Source organism: Gekko japonicus, unplaced genomic scaffold (assembly GCF_001447785.1).
Source record: "Gekko japonicus isolate JY-2015 unplaced genomic scaffold, Gekko_japonicus_V1.1 scaffold2624, whole genome shotgun sequence".
In the NCBI taxonomy this organism is placed as follows: Eukaryota; Metazoa; Chordata; class Lepidosauria; order Squamata; family Gekkonidae; genus Gekko; species Gekko japonicus.
In genome coordinates this window covers 91,536-109,657 of record NW_015162030.1, presented here as the reverse complement: position 1 = coordinate 109,657, position 18,122 = coordinate 91,536, and the positions used below count along the sequence as shown (strand labels likewise).

The 18,122-nt window shown below is 55.4% G+C and overlaps 1 protein-coding gene across 1 annotated transcript in view; it reads left to right on the top strand.

The window, feature by feature from the left end:
* Positions 1-18,122, top strand: part of TESK1 (testis-specific kinase 1) — a 46,104-nt gene that overhangs the window by 26,832 nt on the left and 1,150 nt on the right. Inside the window, exons 2-9 of the mRNA XM_015405534.1 lie at positions 5,069-5,190; positions 5,826-5,874; positions 7,000-7,146; positions 7,313-7,395; positions 8,934-9,024; positions 9,246-9,329; positions 15,619-15,708; positions 17,345-17,483. Of these exons, the coding sequence (XP_015261020.1) occupies positions 5,069-5,190; positions 5,826-5,874; positions 7,000-7,146; positions 7,313-7,395; positions 8,934-9,024; positions 9,246-9,329; positions 15,619-15,708; positions 17,345-17,483 (805 nt within the window). The remainder of the gene's footprint in view (positions 1-5,068; positions 5,191-5,825; positions 5,875-6,999; positions 7,147-7,312; positions 7,396-8,933; positions 9,025-9,245; positions 9,330-15,618; positions 15,709-17,344; positions 17,484-18,122) is intronic.

Below are 18,122 nucleotides of genomic sequence, written 5' to 3'. Positions count from 1 at the left end.
CCCCCCCCCCCACTGTCTGCATAAAGAGGGGAGGCAGGAGTGGGGGCGTGAGAGTCCTGAATGCTCCCCCTCGTGGAAGCAGAAACGGAAGAGCCGAACAACAGATGCCCTCAGCCCAGGGTGGGCTCTACTGGGAGGGGGGGGGGTTTCTCCATTCTGCCTTCTCCTTCTGCTGGGTGGGAATTCTTTGGCTGGAGTTGCTGCCGGGCGCAAAGGCCAGGGCTCTGCGTGGTTGTCTGAATCGACAAGAGGTGTGGGCGAGCGGAGCTGGTCTGCCTTCTGGGGGCCCGGGGGGGGGGAACGAGGACTCCGATGTCCTTCACAGCTGCTCCTTGGCTGGGGCTTCGTTGCAGGGCTGGGGCGGGTAATTGAAAACATGTGTGTGCTGCCCTCCCATTCAAATAGGAAATGCAGCAAACAGCATAAGAGCATAAGAGACGCCAATGTGGGATCAGGCCAGTGGCCCCTCCAGTCCAACACTCTGTGTCACACAGTGGCCAGAAATACCAGGGGCCCTCAGGAGGTCCAGCAGTGGGGCCAGGACACTAGAATCCCCCCCCACTGTTGACCCCCCCCAAGCACCAAGATGACAGAGCATCACTGGCCCCAGAGTCCCTATCTATACCTTGTGGCTAAGAGCCACTGATGGACCTCTGCTCCATATAAGAACATACATAAGAACATCAGAGAGAAGCCAATGTTGGATGAGGCCAAAGGCCCATCCAGTCCAACACTCTGAGTCACACAGTGGCCGGAAATACCAGGTGCCATCAGGAGGTCCACCAGTGGGGCCAGGACACTAGGAGCCCTCCCACTGTTGACACCCCCCCCAAGCACCAAGAAGACAGAGCATCACTTGCCCCAGAGCCCCTAGCTATACCTTGTGGCTAATAGCCACTGATGGACCTCTGCTCCATATGCTTATCTAATTCCCTCTTGAAGCCGCCCATGCTTGTAGCCACCACCACTTCCTGTGGCAGTGAATTCCACGTGTTCATCAAGCAAACACTGTGATAGGAATGACAAGAACATTTAGTAAGAATCGTATTATATTTTAAAACTTTGCAATGTTACAGGTCCATTATTTTCAGTGGGCATCCGGATATAAACTCATTTCGTCCCAGTCTTCCTCAGGAGGGATCCTATTGTATTGAAAGGTGTCGGCCTCTTGCTACAGTTCAGTGTTCTGTTAGGAGCAACCCAGTGCTTAACTTCTTCTTTATGTTTTTCCACATAATCCTGGAAAACAACCCATGGTATTTTAAATGAAAAGCAACAGGAAGCTGAATGGAATATTATTTAGATTTTTCATGTTCATAACTTACTTCCAGTTCCATTTCAAGTGTTTGTAAAGGAGCCAGCCAGTCTTGTCTTCTTCTAAATAGGTGCAGAAGCCTTCTATATTATGCTGGCTTAGGAGCTCTCCATGAACACTGTATGTATTTAAGTAGTAGCTTGTAGTAGTTTTAAAATATAATCTGATTCTTGCTAAATGCTCTTGTCATTTATATCACAGTGTTTGCTTGTTTGTTGCATTTCCTATATGGATACCTGTGATCCCGTCTTGGTTTTTACTTCCATTCAAATAGGCAGCAAACAGAAAAACATTAAAACAGCACTTAAAGTCTGAATAAAATTTCTATTATATATAAACATACATAATGCCAGAACCAGGGCGGGCCCAGTTATTGGGGTAGTAGTCCAAATGGGAAGAGAAAGTCCCAAAGTTTTGGTGCCACGACTGAAAAGACCCTTTTGCGGGTTGCCCCCAGTCTAGCCTTGGATGGTGGGGGCGCCCAGAGCAGAGCCTCTGAAGATGACCAGAGTGGACATGCAGGTCCCTGAGGGAGAAGGCGGCCCCCTCCAGGCGTGCTAGTCCCACCCATACAGGGCTTTAAAGGTCAATACCAGCACCGTAGATTGGGCCAGAAGCAGATTGGAAGTCAGTGCAGGTGGGAAAAGACTGGAGTGATACATTCCCTACAGTCCACTCCAGTCAACACTCTGGCTGGGGCATTCTGTACCAACAGTAGCTTCTAGGCAGTCTTCAAGGGCAGTCCCATGTAGAGTGCATTGCAGTAGTCTAGATGTTACCAGGGCACACGCCACAGTGGCAAGACCTTTCCTGCCCAGGAAGGGCTGCAGCTCTTGAAAGAGAACCCCGGCCACCACTGGCACCTGTTTATCGGACAGGATGCTCTGGTCCAGCAGCACCCCCTGGGTACAGACAGACCTTCTCACTGAGGGAAAGGGCAACCCGATTCACAACAGGGGACATCCCAGTTCCTGGGTCAGACCTTCCCCCTACCAGCAGCACCTCCATTTTCTCGGGATAAAGTTTTAGCTTGTTAGCCTCCACCCACACCAAAACCGCCTCCAGGCACCCGTTCACAGTTTCCGCCTCCTCCTCCTCCTCCGGATCTGCTAGAAGTGTGAGATGGAGCCGAGTGTGGCAACTCTGCCCAGGCCTCCAGATGGTCTCTGTCACCCTGGCCTGGGGGAAGAGCCTGCCCTAGATCGGATCAGGCAGCCTCTTGTGGGTTGCCATTGGCAGCTGGTGTGGTGGGGAGAGTGGACGGTGCGCCAGACTGGTGGGACCCTGCGCCACCCCGGTAGATTTGGGGTTGGGAGGAGGCGGTGAAGTGGTTGAGCGTGCAGATGGCACTAAGTTGTTCAGGGCGGTGAGAACCAGGGAGGACTGTGAGGCGCTCCAGGAGGATCTGTTGAGGCTGGGCAAGTGGGCATCAGTGTGGCAAATGGGGTTCAACATGGGCAAGTGCAAAGTGATGCCCATCGGAGCCAGAAATCCTAACTATAAATACACGTCGATGGGGTCCAAACTGGCAGAGACTGACCAAGAGAGAGATCTTGGAGTCGTAGTAGATAACGCAATGAAAATATCTAGACAGTGTGTGACTGCAATAAAAAAAGGCTAACGCTATGCTGGGGATCATTAGGAAGTGAAGTGAAAACAAATCAGCCAGTATCATAATGTCTCTCTATAAAACTATGGTGCAGCCTCATTTGGAGTACTGTGCACAGTTCTGGTCACCACACCTCAAAAAAGATATCATAGCATTGGAGAAAAGTGCAGAAAAGGGCCACTAGAATAATTAAAGGGATGGAACCCCTTCCCTGTGAAGAAAGGTCGAAGAGGTCAGGGCTCGGTGTCAGGATCAACAGCATGCAAATCTCCACACACGTTCCAAGGAATCATTATGTTTTATTAGACTACAGGTCTGTTGCCAGCTTATACAGGTACATTGTTAGGAATAACTGTGAAGGCTGAGGCATCAATACATAACACCCTGATGCTGCAATGGGCTAAGCAAATGAAATCCAAGCGCACGAGCGGGAAGTCTCCCGGCGGGATATTACGTCCTGATCGGGAGACTCTCCGTGCACCATGAGAGCAGAAATATTCACACCGGCAGTGGAACGCAAGCCCTCCCTCCTCCACAAGGTTAAGCAGATACCACAGTCTGGCTCGGCCAGTTCGCACAGTCTCATGAGCGCCTCCTGATAGTTGTTTACAGCAGTTAAGCCAAGCAAGCATGCGCTCATGCGCTACAGACGAAAACAATGAAAGCATGGCAGCTAGCTGACATTCTGTAGCTTGGAGAAATGACGATTGAGGGGTGACATGACAGAGGTTTACAAAAGTATGCATGGGATAGAGAAGGTAGAGAAAAAGTACTTTTCTTCCTTTCTTGCAATACAAGAACTCGTGGGCACTCCATGAAATGGACGAGCAGTCGGGTTAGAACGGATCAAAGGAAGTGGCTCTTCACCCAAAGAGGGATTAACACGTGGAATTCACTGCCGCAGGAAGTGGTAGCAGCTCTAAGCATAGAGAGCTTTAAGAGGGGACTGGAGGAACATATGGAGCAGAGGTCCAACAGTAGCTGTTAGCCGAAGGTATAGAGCAGGGGTGTCGAATTCATTTGTTATGAGGGCCAGATCTGATATAAATGAGACCTTGTTGGGCCGGGCCACGTATGTCATAAAATGTAATGCCAGGTAGCGGAGATATAAACTTTATAAAGGACACAAACACAAAGATATTTTTTTTTACTTAAAATAAAAACATGCTTAAAACATCTTGTAATATTTTGTTTACTTAACAGTATCTGATAACTGACACCCCTTGCTCTGAATTATTGCATCAAAATGTCTGTGCTGTTGCAATCTTGAGTGTGTATCTGTCAGCTGCAAACCTACTTTTGATTTATTGGCATTCACCACAGAAATCTCATGATCAGGGGAAAACATGAAATGGCTGAGTGATTGGGAGAGTCTGGCAAAGTAAGCTATGATGCAGCAGCAACAACAGAACTGGAAGGAGGAGATGGCCAGTTCCAGTGCAGGCCGGATAGAAGCCCTCTGGGGGCCGGATCCGCCCCCTGGGCCACATGTTTGACCCCCCTGGTATAGAGGGAACACTCTGTCTGGGGCAGTGATGGGGGTCCACTGTGGGAGGGGCTTCTGGAGTTCTGGCCCCACTGCTGGTGAACTTCGTGATGGCGCCTGGTTTTTGGCCACTGTGTGACACACAATGTTGGACTGGATGGGCCGCAGGTCCAGTATGGCTTCTCTTATGTTCTTATGTCTGGGGCAGTGATGCTCTGTCTTCTTGGTGCTTGGGGGGGCCGCAGTGGGAGGGGCTTCTGGAGTTCTGGCCCCACTGCTGGTGAACTTTGTGATGGCGCCTGGTTTTTGAGCACTGTGTGACACACAACGTTGGACAGGAGGGGCCGCTGATCCAACATGGCTTCTCTCATGTTCTTTTAATGTTCAGTATGAATCCTCACTTCTACAGTGGAAGCTCGCGATGGTGACCTTGTGCCCGCCCCAAACTCTCAGCCTTGCTCACCTCACAGGGTGGCGGTGGTGGTGGTGAGAGAAGGGGGGACGGGCGATCCATGCTCCGAAGCTGCTGTGAGTCCCGGCAGGGGAGAAAAGGGAGCTGTCAGTCTAGAAGGGCCAGATGCCCTCCCTGCAGGCCTGGCGGGTGGAGAGAGGGTGCTGCTGGTGGCCCTCCGGACCCACCCCCTGCCCTTCCCCGCAGGTGCGGCACCGACAGTCCGGCCAGATCATGGTGCTGAAGATGAACAAGCTGATGAGCAACCGAGGCAACATGCTGCGTGAGGTGCAGCTCATGAACCGCCTCTCGCACCCCAACATCCTCCGGTGAGCTTGGGGGGTGGGTGGGGTGGATATCAGAGCAGGGGGGGCTTGCAGCTCGCTGTGCTGGGAAGGGGCCGGGCGGGGGAGAGATTTGACCCAGCGAATGCGGCAGGAAATGCTCCTCTTCCGGCCTAGTCCTGTTTATGAAGAGGACTCCAGGTCTCTCATTTCTGCAGATTTGACGCCCCAAATCCCCCACAGATTTCATTTCTCCCTTGGGCAAATTGAACTTGGGTGTCTTCCCTTTCGTGCCATTGTCTGCCTCTCTGTGTTGGAGAATGTGTGCGTTTCCCAGCATTCTTGGTGCATCAGGTCAGCCCTGTGGGTACAAGCAAAGTATTCCTAGCCAGCACACTAACTGCTCTGCCAGCCCACCGGTGGAAAGCAGAGCACCGAGAGGCCGGGGAACCTCAGAATAAAAGAACCTTGGAACTTTTGCTCCCTCTTGCTCCTGACTCCCTCAACCCTCAGCAATGTCGTGTTCCAGAACCCTGGCTGAGGGGTGAGACCTTCGCATCCCGCCCCGGGCCTGGGGAGGGGAGCTCCCTCTGCAGAGGGCTCAGGTGCGGCAGAGGTCCCTGGTGGCCATTCTGCGGAGGTGTCTCCTTCCTGACCTCTTTGCTCTCCTCCTTCCCCAGGTTCATGGGCGTCTGCGTGCACCAGGGCCAGCTGCATGCGCTGACGGAGGTGAGAGTTGCGCCGGGGCTTGGGCCGTGGGGAGGGAGGGCTGGAACCGGCCTCCCGTCAGGATTTCTTTTAAAAAAACCAGATATGGAGAGGTTGGGGCGTCTCTTCCTCTGGCCACTGCAGGAAGCCACTGCAGGTGACGTGAAGTGGCAACTGTATCTGTCGTGTAGCTGAGACCATGCCAAGTTTGTTTTGCCTTCTCTGTTCTCTAAGCCTAGTTGGCGAGGCAGGAGGAGAATGGTGTGCTGCGTGGAGAGAAATTCTCTTTCTCCCTCTCGGCTGCAGGAGAGCCTCGGCACCTGGGTCTTATTTGGGGCCTTTCCCCCATCTCTGCGGCTTGCGCTGCCCACCCTGAGCAAAGGAATCCTGCTACTTTAATGGAGTCAGGTGGAAGGAATAGTTACTGTGCATTCACACAGGAGGGTTCAAAGAGCCGTGTCTACGGAACACTCTGAATTAGACCCGACCCCCCCTCCAAAAAAACCTTTAGCCGGGACCAAGTCCTGTCAGTGGCTCCAGTCTTGGGTTCCTTTTGCTAGTCCTGGACGACCGGAAACAAAGTCTGTTTATAGACTGATTTTTTTCCTTCTGGTTAGAGCTTTTAAAATATGCTTGATTACTGTCTGTGGAGTCCTGATGTCAAATAGGACTAATGCCCCCTTGTGGGAAAACATTGGCATTGCTGTTCCTGGGAACAACCTCTGCTGGGGTATCCAAAGTAATAAAGATGCCACAAGACTCTTCCAAGAAAAAAAGAGAAACGAGAGCCAGTTTGGTGTAGAGTGGTTAAGAGCGGCGGACTCTAATCTGGAGAATTGGCCTCATTCCCCACTCCTCCTCCTCCACATGCAGCCAGCTGGGTGACCTTGGGTCAGTCACAGTGCCCTCAGAGCTCTCTCAGCCCCACCTACCTCACAGGGTGTCTGCTGTGGGGAGAAAGGAAGGGAAGGTGGTTGTAAGCTGCTCTTAAGGGCGGGGTATAAATCCAGTTCTTCTTCTTGTGCTTCCCTCTTCCTCCGGTGGCTGCGGCTGGGTTGGAGAGTTTCAGGGGTGGGGAGAGAGGCGAGGCGGGCTGCTGGTGGCCGCTGTGCCTGAGGGTCTCCTTTGGGGCCTGTCTCCCTCCAGTACATCAACGGTGGGAACCTGGAGCAGCTGCTGGACAGCCCCGCCCCTCTGCCCTGGCCCGTGCGGGGCAAGCTGGCCCTGGACATCGCCCGGGGCCTGCGCTACCTCCACAGCAAGGGCATCTTCCACCGGGACCTCACCTCCAAGGTAGGGCTGCTGCTGCCGCTGCTGCTGCTGGGAAGGTCAGCCCCCTTTCCTCCCCCTCCCCCCCGCCTGCTGCTCCTGCAAGGCCTCTCCTAGGCAGGGGAGGCCGCTTTGTGGCTGGGGGAGACGACCCTCATGGTGTGTGTTCTTCTTCTTCTTCTTCTTCCAGAACTGCCTGGTGAAATGTGACGACAACGGCTACACGGCCGTCGTGGGCGACTTTGGCCTGGCTGAGAAGATCCCCACCTACAGGTGAGCTGTGAGGGCCCTGCCTGTGGCGGAACAGCCCTTCTGCCCCACAGGCCCCGCTCTGCCTCCCCCCCTCCCTGGGGTGGCACCAGCAGGCTCCTCTCCCGGCTTTCCTGGCCCTCGGGGGGGCTTTCCTCTCCCTCTTTGGGCACTCCCACTGCCACCACCACCACCACCCCGGCCCTAGCAGGAGTCACCCACTGAGAGGAGCAGGTAAGGGCAGCTTCCCTTCTCTGCCTTGCTCCTCAGGGGCCCCGCCTCGTGCTGCCATCTCCCATGGCCCGGCTCCGGTTGTTCGCAGGGATGGTTTACGGCCCTTGCGCACCACTGGGGGATTGTCAGCTGGCCAGTTGACTCTCCCCCTCCCCCATTTCAAACAGCATGTTTGAACAGTGGAGGTCTGTGTGGTACAGAGAATCAACTACCCGCATAAAGAAATTATAAAAGCATTTATTTTTTTAAAAAATGTCCACACACACATACTCTTGGCACAGCAACAGACCGAACAAGGGACCACCCCCAGTGCGCAAGTCCTTCTGTCCCTCACCCCAGACAAGCCCTAGCTGATGTTACTCTAAGGCATAAGAGACGCCAATGTTAGATCAGGCCAAAGGCCCATCCAGTCCAACACTCTCTGTGTCACACAGTGGCCAGAAACACCAGGGGCCACCAGGAGTTCCAGCAGTGGGGCCAGGGCACTAGGAGCCCTCCCACTGTTGATCCCCCCCCCAAGCACCAAGGCCTTTTAACCTAGCAGTTACTGAGTTTTAAAAGCTTCTCATTACCGAAAGCCACTTTGGCATAGTAGTTAAGAGTGGCGGACTGTAATCTGGAGAACCAGGTTCGATTTCCCCTCTCCTCCTCCACATGAAGCCAGCTGGGTGACCTTGGGTCAGTCACAGCTCTCTCGGAGCTCGCTCAGCCCCTAAAAAGCAAGCCTAGCTCACCACTAGCACAACGCTAAGAGCTAGAACTTGGGGCTGCCAGACAATCTTCAGTTCTCCTGGCTATTCTACGCACATTGCCGTACGATAATAATTATTTTATGATTCCCATTACCTCGGAGTCTTTGTTTTGGCCTGCAGCCACACGTGGCCATGGGGGCCTTCGGCAGAAGCCCCGATGGGAGAGCTCCGTCCTCCTAGATGGAGGCAGCCAAAGAGGCCTTCCCCCTCCACCCCAAGGGGCTCTGTTATCTCTCTTTGCCCACCCTTGTGTGGGTCCCAGAAGCCTTTTCTCAAGTCTCCAGGAAGAGACTTCTGAGCATCTGAAACCTCCCGGAGCGCTCTCCCCGGCTGGGTGTCACTGCCAGAGGTGTGAGCTGGCCACCTCCTTGCCTGTGGCTGGGTTTCCCCCTTCCTGCCTCTTCTCCGCTAAGAGACGGGGAAAGCTCTTGAAGGTGAAGGTTTTGTACAGTCCGAACCTCCAGAGTAAAGCACATTTCTCCGCCCTGCCCCCCCCAGCTGCCGCGCCTTCCCTGCCGTGGCTGCCCCGACCTCGAGGCGGAGGGCTTTGCGCTGACGTTTCTGTTTCTCCCCCAGCGAGGGCGGTGAGAAGGAGCCCCTGGCCGTGGTGGGCTCCCCGTACTGGATGGCCCCCGAGGTGCTGCGTGGGGAGCTGTACAATGAGAAGGTAACGGGGGGCAGGGGGGCCTGTTCAAGGGGAGGGGTGCCTTCCGGGTTGGGGGTGGGAGCAAGATTTGGGCCTGGCCATCGGTGTGAGGGGGCGGAGGGGGGGGCGAGAGATGCTCCCCCCCCCGTTCCCCTGCTCTGGCCAGGGCTCTGTGGCACCTTCTGCTGCGAGGGGCGGGGCCTGCCTCTCACGGCCTCCTCTCTCTCTCCGCCCCCACCTAGGCTGACGTCTTTGCCTATGGCATCATCCTCTGCGAGGTCCTTGCCAGGGTGCCGGCTGACCCCGACTACTTGCCCCGCACGGAGGTAAGATCCTCTTCCCGGGTCCTGCCTCGGCCTCACCCGAACCCCACAGAACGTCACTGCTGGTGCCGCTTGCTCTCGATAAGGCAGCCTCCGACCCCGGGAGCTTGGGCTGAGTCACGTCGCCCCCTGCCCCGAGCCCGGCCCCGTGGAAGAGTCTTGGACCCAAGTCACCTGGGCCCCCCACAGGACAGGCCTCTCCGGGCACGGGGCCTTCGTGACGCTGGATGTGGGTGAGTCTCCAGGGGAAGGACGGGTGCTCCGCGGTGACAGGCGCTGGTTCCCTTGTTCCGGAGGCACTGCGTTTGTGCCGTTCACACTCGGCCGGAGCTAAGCCTGCTGAGGAAACTGGAGCCAGGGGGGCCAGCGCTGGTGCCCAGCCCAGGCCAAGCTGTTTATGTTGTGGGGGGGGGGGGGTTGGTCAGCACAGGGCTCCTCCCTCCCCTTCCCCCTGAAGAGGCTGCCCCCCCTCCAGAGATCCAGCCACCATGCAGATAAAGTCGCATCCAATTACTCCTTCCTCCCCCGGAGACCTGGGCAGATAATTACATTTTCCAGGAGAGGAGGGAGGGTCGAGTGGCGGCCTTGCTGGCAATGCTCTCCCTCTAAGCTCTGGAGTCTTGTGAGCAGAAATTCTACTTTATGAGCTCCTGGCATTAAAGTTGTGAGTGAGCGATTCAGCTGCTGCATAAATCCCTGCATAAAATGCTGCATAATGCAGCCTCCGACCCCGGGAGCTCTTGGTGGCAGCTACAAGCATGGACAGCTTCAAGAGGGAATTAGATAAGCATATGGAGCAGAGGTCCATTAGTGGCTCTTAGCCACAAGGTACAGATAGGGGCTCTGGGGCAAGTGATGCTCTGTCTTCTCGGTGCTTGGGGGGGGGGGTCAACAGCGGGAGGGGCTTCTGGTGTCCTGGCCCCACTGCTGGGCCTCCTGATGGCACCTGGTATTTCTGGCCACTGTGTGACACAGAGTGTTGGACTGGATGGGCCTTTGGCCTGATCCAATATTGGCATCTCTTATGTTCTTATTTTTTAAATCAGTCTGCTCTGGAGCCATCCTTCTTGAGCTAAGACCAAAATGTGTGAGCCGGAGGCTAAAAAACTGTGAGCTAGCTCACACCAACTCAGCTTAGAGGGAACACTGGTTGCTGGTTCCTGCAGCCTAGACAGAGTGTGTGTGTGGGGGGGAGGGCTTGGTCTTGTCCGGCTGGAGGATCCATGCGTGGAATGAGCTGATGTGGACAGAGAAGGCAGGGCAGGGGCGTGGCGGAATCCCCCCCCCCCGGTGCAGAGTCCTGTATGGCCTTCCCCCGTGGCTCCTTCTCATGAACACACATGAAGCCGCCACCTACTGAGTCAGACCCTTCTCGGTCCATCAAGGTCAGGCTTGCCTGCTCAGGCTGGCAGCCGCTCTCCGGGGTGTCGCCTCAGGCAGAGTTCCTTCGCATCACTTCCTACCTGATCCTTTCAACTGGAAATGTGGGGATTGCATCAGGGACCCCCTCGCTAATATTTGTACTTCTGATGAATACACCTGAAGCTGCCACCTACTGAGTCAGACCCCCCCCCCCTTGGTCCAGCAAGGGCAGTCTGGTCTACTCAGGCTGGCAGCAGCTCTCCAGGGTCTTGGTCACAGAAACCGTCACCTCCTGCCAGGTCCTTTTAAAAGAAGAAGAGGAGAAGAGATTGGATTTATACCCCGCCCTTCACTACCCAAAGGAGTCTCAGAGCGGCTGACAAACTCCTTTCCCTCCCCCTCCCCACAACAGACACACACCCTGTGAGGTGGTTGGAGCTGAGAGAGCTCTGTCGGAAACTGCTCTTTTTCAAGGACAGCTCTTGCCAGAACTACGGCTTGCCCAAGGTCATCCAGCAGGTGCAAGTGGAGGAGGAGTGGGGAATCCAACCTGGCTCTCCCAGAGTAGAGTCCGTGCACGTAACCACTACACCAAACTGGCTCTCAATTGGAGGTGCCAGGGATTGAACCTGGGACCTTCTGCAGGCCAAGCTGGTGCTCTGCCACTGAGCCACAGCCTCTCCCTTCCCCTCATCACATCAGTGGGGGCTCATCCTGAGCAAGCGGAACAAATTTTAGAGTCCAGCCAGGCACCTTTTAAGACCCACAAAGGTTTATTCCCTTTGTGTGCAAGGCACACTTTCCCCAAATGCATTGGAATGGAAGGCAGAGTTCAAACTTCTAGACAGAGGCGGAGCAGCAAATTAGCATGTAACATGATGAAGATGTTTTAAGATACGCAAAGACAAAACTAAACAACAAGCTAAGGTTGTCAGGTCAAGATTTGTTTTGATCTAATTAAGGGGGGAAACAGTAAAGCCCTAAACATGTCAGAATAGGAGATAAATGTGTAAAGGTATCTTTTCTAATGGTGGAAAGTAAACTGAGACTCTCCATTTATCTCCTCTCATGTGTGGAGCAAGTTGTAAGCCCCTTTCTGTGCACACGACAGTGCTCTGCTGTGTGAATAAAAGGCACAGTTGTAAAGTGCTTTGTACAATGACTTCTCCCTCGTCAAGGGAACTTGGCATAAGCCCACTGGTTCATCTAGGTCAGTCTCCAGTTCCCCATGGCAGCCAAGCAGTTAAGAACATAAGAGACGCCAATGTTGGATCAGGCCAAAGGCCCATCCAGTCCAACACTCTGTGTCACACAGTGGCCAAAAACACCAGGGGCCATCAGGAGGTCCACCAGTGGGGCCAGGACATTAGAAGCCCTCCCACTGTTGCCCTCCCCCCAAGCACCAAGAAGACAGAGCATCACTTGCCCCAGAGCCCCTATCTATACCTTGTGGCTAATAGCCACTGATGGACCTCTGCTCCATATGCTTATCTAATTCCCTTTTGAAGCCGTCCATGCTTGTCGCCGCCACCACTTCCCGTGGCAGTGAATTCCATGTGTTAATCACTCTTTGGGTGAAGAAGGACTTCCTTTTATCCATTCTAACCCAACTGCTCAGCAATTTCATGGAGTGCCCACGAGTTCTTGTATTGTGAGAAAGGGAGAAAAGTACCTCTCTCTCCACCTACTCTATCCCATGCATCATCTTATAAACCTCAATCATGTCTCCCCTCAGTCGACGTTTCTCCAAGCGAAAGTTGCCCTGGAGGGCCAAGCCAGCAGGCCACGGAGGCCAAGGCCTGCCTCCCCCGCTGTGGCCTCTGGGCACGGGGATCCCGAGGCTTCCTGTCTCTGAATGGGGAGATGCCCTTTAGTCAGGACGGGCTAGCAGGCACTGGTGGGCCTCTCCGACACGCATCGGTCTGACCCTCATCCATCCTTTAAATCTGGCCATCACTAGCTTGACTGGCAGTGAACGGCACAGTTTAATTTCTCTTTGAGTAAGAAAGTAATTCCTTTTGTCTGTCCTGATCCTATTTGCCCACAATGTCATCCAAGTGCCCCTGAGTTCTAGTATTAGACGCAGTGAAATACTAGACCGTGGGCACCATTGCTCTGCACAAGGCACAACAATATTGGCTGTTTTACTTTCAATCCTTTCCCCAATAATTCCCAGCATGAGTCTGCCTTTGGCACTGTTGCTGCACACCAGGTTAACATTTCCATCCAACTTTCCACCACAACCCAAGATCTTTTCCCCTCTCAGCCTCAGCCAGTTCAGACCCCATCAACATATATTTGAAGCCTGGATTTTTTGTTCCATTGTGTATTGCTGTACACCCTAACCAACGATTCACTCCACTTGCCACGTGGATACCCCCCCCACACACACACTCAATTTAGAGAGATCGCCCCGTAGCTCTTCATAGTCGACGTTGGTTTTCACCGTCCTGAAGAATTTGGTGTCATCTGCAAACTTGGCCACTATGATGCTCACCCCTAGTTCCAGATCACTGATGAATGAATTAAATAGTACCGGGCCCAGTGTTCCCTCTAAGCTGATTGAGTGTGAGCTAGCTCACAGTTTTTTGGCCTCCGTCTCATACATTTTCGTCTTCGCTCAGGAAGGATGTGGCTCCAGAGCAAACTAATTTATGCAGTAGCCACATCGCTCGCTCACAACTTGAATGCCAGCGGCTCACCAAGTAGAATTTTTGCTCACGAGACTCCACCGCTTAGCGGGAGCCTTGGTACCGGCCCCAGTCCCGATCCTTGTGGGACCCCGCTGCTGCTGCTGACTTCCCGCCGTTGTGAAACTGTCCGTGGACTCCCAGTCTTTGCTTCCCGCCATTTTACCAGTTTCCCATCCACAAGAGAACCCGTCCTCTTCTCCCACGGTCGCTAAGTTTACTTGGGAGTCTTTGGTAAGGTGCCTTGTCAAAGGTCTTCTGGAATATCCATGTGCTTGTTCACTGCTCAGAGAAGCTGGCGAGGCCGGGCTGTCCTTGGAACTGTTTGACATGCCGCCCCAGTGGGATTTTTTATATGCTTCATCTGGAAGGGCTTTGGGCTTTGGCTGGTGGCCGAGAGGAAGGCACGGTGTGCGACTCCTCCCGAATTCCCTTGTGGGTGTGTGTGCGTGTGTGCAAAGAGCTCCTGGCCTGTTGGTTGGCCCGGCAGCTGCTGCCTACTCGCCCAGCTTGGCGCTGGGCCATGGCCTCGTTGGTGCAGCCTGGCTACCTCTTAATTGCACGCTGGCGCGCGGGGCACCATTAAGGCTGGGTAGGGAGAGCGGGTGTTTCCAGAATGACTGGCGGAACAGTCCCTGGCGCCTCCTGGTGCTTCCAAGAGCCAGTGTGGTGCAGTGGTTGAAGTGTCAGCCTGTGACCCAAGGGATCTGGGTTCAGATCGTGCCCCGCCAGGAAATCCCTTGGGTGACTCCCCTCCCAGCCGCAGGGTTTTTGGGACGACAGACTAAGGAAAGTGGAACTGCGGAAGTCCCCTTGGAGGCAGGACGGGACGAGCCTTTCCTGGGCGCCACCCGTGAGCAGAGGCTTGCCTGGCAGCACCCGGCACGAGAGAGCTCGGGGAGACCGGCATTGCCCTCCCCTCCCCATCTGCCTCCTGTCTCGAATGGCTGCCACAGCCCAGAAATCCGGGAGCTGTGGGGCTACCGCCGGGGCCCTTGGATGGGTGGCCTGCTCCCATGTGAACCTCAAGCTTCCCCCCTCCGCCCCTCAGCAGGTATAGAAACACTTTGCCGACACTGTTTCCTGGTCTCTGCTGGCATGGTGGGTATTTGCCTGGGCCCCACACAGGGCTTGGCCAGCGGGCGGGCGGGCAGAGGGGACTTCACCCAGGCCCTTCTCCTTCCAGGGTCTCCCGGAACCCGAGAACACAATTGGTGTGACACCATCCATTTGGAGGACCCAGGCAGCAAAACGTAGAAGGGCGCAAGCTTCCGACTTCCCCAGAACCCTTCCCCAGCTGCTGCAAAATTTAAGGGGGGGGGAGCATATTTGGGCCGTGACGTTAAAGACCTTTTTGTGCCAGTATGAGGTGGATGTTGTGGCAGGCGAAAGAGGATACCAGGGCGGCGGCGGCAGGCGAGGGCTGGAAAGAACAGCCACAATAAACCTGCTTCTGCTGAGAAGGGAGTGCCACCGTGTGGCCGCATCGTGCATTGCAGAGAGGGCCATTATATGGGGAGAGACACACCTGGCCCAGGTGTGCGCCCCGAGTTACAGGGCTTGGCTTTATTTGGCTCACCCGCAGATGGTTTGTAAATGGCCTGAGTAGACAATACTGACTTCAAGGGAGGACCGGTGGTCTGAATGAGTATGAGGCAGCTTCCTGTGTGCTCATGTGAGCTGATGCTTTGATTCAGGACCGTTTCAGGTTTCTGCAATCCAAACGGGTCGCCGGGTTGGTCTGAAGCAGCAGAACAAAGTCTGAGCCCAGGGGCACCTTTGAGCCCAGGGGCACCTTTAAGACCAACATGTTCAATTCTGGGTACAAGCTTTCATGGGCTTGCACACTTTTGTGGGCATGCATACGTATACCCAAAATTAAACTTTGTTGGTCTTAAAGGTGCCCCTAGATGCAAAGTTTGTTCTGCGTTCCAAACTGTATTCCTTTGTTTCCTGCATAGCCCATCCTCTTGACTACACTGACTGACGCTGGGTAATCCGCCTCAAGTCTCAGTGAGAATGGCAAATTACAAAAGAAGCTAAATAAATAACTGATAGACCCGCTGCTGTGCAAATTTGGCTAACCTGCTCTTCCAGCCGTATAAGGCCGTGGCCGTGTCCTGTGGTGGCCTGTGATCCGTGCCTGCCCGGGTCCTGCCTGTGTCCTGGCCTGGCCGTCGCACAGACCCTTCACTCTCCTCTCTCTCTCCCCCTCCCCTCCCTTCTCTTGCCTGCTGCAGGACTTTGGGCTGGACGTGGCTGCCTTCTGCACCCTGGTGGGAGTCGACTGCCCGGTGCCTTTCCTCCAGTTGGCTTTTCATTGCTGCAGCGTAAGTTCTCGCTTGCTCTGGGGGGTTGTGTGTTTGTGTGTGTGTGCTGGCTTTGCAGCTAGAGATGCCTGCACTCACAGATGAGACCCCCTCCCCCGAGGGTCCAAACCAACCTCACCCTTGGAGCTTTCGCCACCTTCAGTTTCAGGCACCCGGAGCTCCTTGCCCCGTCCTCTTTTGGCACCGCCCATGATGTCTTTCGTAAGGCCACCTACTCCAGGAGTCAGAGGAGTCCCACCGGGTGGGCGCAAGGACCGTGTGGCTGCAGTTCAGCCAAGGGCACCATTTGAGGTTTAGAAATCAAAAGCTGGTTTTTTGTGAAAGGTATTTGTGAAAGGATTCGTGCCTTCCTACCCTGCCTGCTGGCCAGAGTCTTCCCAGGCAGAGCGTCAGGCTTCCGGTCCTCAGGGTGTGGCCAGAGACGTCTTAGAATCGTAGAATGTTAGAGTTGGAAGGGACCCTGCAGGTCATCCAGTCCAACCCCCTGCAACTCTGCAGGAGCACAGCCGAAAGAGAGCCCTACAACAGACCTGAAAGAGGGCCGTCCAGCGAAGGAGCCTCCACCACCTCCCGAGGCAGACTGTTCCACCGCTCAATGACTCTCTGACAGCTAGGAAGTTAGGAAGTCTCTCCTGGTCTTCTCTGTCCTGCTCTCTGCTAGAGCCTTTCTGTTCAGCCATGCTGGCTCCCCCCTGGAGAGACTAGCATTTCTGGCCATGTCTGATGAGAGCCAAACACTGGCTTCAGGTGGACTGAAATCCAGGATTTTGATGAGCTGCAGAAAGAGGGACTCTGTAGCTAGTCCGAGAGGAAGAGCCCGTCACAGAGAAGGAAGCCTCTGTGGGTGACTGGGGACCCCCCACACCGCTCGGCCTTCAGTGGGTGGGTGGTCCTCTCCAGCTGCACTTTGTGCCTGGCCGGGCACCCTTGAGGGGCTTAGGCGTAGGCACTTTGGCGCCCGCCCACCGGGAAGCCGGCTGCCAGGCAAGGAGAGGGGAAGGCTTTCTCGGGGCCGACCTTCAAGGTGCGGTTTCGAAGCCCTTGGATCCCTGAGCGTGGCAACGGGAGCAAGCTGTTGGGAGTGAAAGGCCATCTCCTGCAGCGGAGGTTTGGTTTTCGGGCACCCTCTGTGGCAAGTGAGTGTGCCTCTCTGACGGGCTGGATTTTGGAACGTCTTAATCGCAGAGTCTCTCATATGACTCTTCTCTTCCCTTCTGGCTCCTCTGCTGTCTTGGGGGGGGGGATGGACGGACGACTCAAGAGCAGTGGAGCCACCCCGGAAGCCGCAGGGGAGGGACCGAGGGTGTCCCAAAAGCTGTCCCTGTCAGCTTCCCTCTGCCACCCGCGGGAGTGTGGCGTCCTTGCTCAGGCCTGCTGCTGCTGCTGCTGCTCAGTGTCCCCCCCCACACACAGCTGGAGGGAAGTCCTGCTGGGCTCCCTGGCGGGGCTCTCATTCCGTGAACCCCCTCCGGCCTTGGTGCTTCCAGAAGACGGAGGTCAGGTAGGAGATCTTTGCCCCCTGAGACACTCCAGAGCGGCCCTGGGCCGGGTGGGACACTTGGGTGGGGAGCCCTGCTTCCCCCCCCCCGGACCCAGGGGCCACCGCTAAGGCTGCCCCCCCTTCTCCCCCCTCCAGATGGAGCCCACCGCCCGGCCTTCCTTCCTGGAGATTACGCAGCGCCTGGAAGCCATCCTGGAGGAGCAGCGCAACGCCGGGACTCCGCCTTCCAGAGCGATGGGCCCAGCCCCCCCGGGAGCCCTGTGGTGGCGGCGCTGAATGGCGGGGGGGGGCTCTTCACAGAAGGGGAAGTCTTCCCTTTGGTCCACGGAGTCATGGGGGAGAGCCAGTTTGGGGCAGTGGTTAAGAGCAGCGGAGTCTAATCTGGGAGCACCGGGCTTGATTCCCCACTCCTCCTCCACAAGCCGCCAGCTGAGTGGCCTTGGGTTGGTCATACGTTCTGTCAGAGCAGGTCTCTCAAGGGCAGTTTCTGTCAGAGCTCTCTCAGCCCCATGGACCTCACAGGGGGGTGTGGGGAGGGGGAGGGAAAGAAGACTCTAAGCCGCTCTGAGACTCCGAGGGAAGGGCGGGGTGTGAAATCAACTCCTCCTCCTCCTCCATCACAAAAAGAGCCCTGCTGGAACAGGCCAGTGGCCCATTTAGTCCTTCCCCTGATGTTGCCTCCTGGCCCTGGGATTCAGGGGCTGACTGCCTCTGAACGTGGAGGTTCCCCTTGAGTCACCACGGCTGGTGGCCGCGGATGGAGCTGTCCTCCCTGAATCTGGCTCCCTTTCAGAGCCTCCCTCTGTATGCAGGGAATTCCCTGTTTTGGTCACGCCTTGTGAAAATAAGTATTTCCTGTTGTTCTGTCCTGCATTTCCTGCCCAACGACTTTACCTGGGCCCCCACACATTCC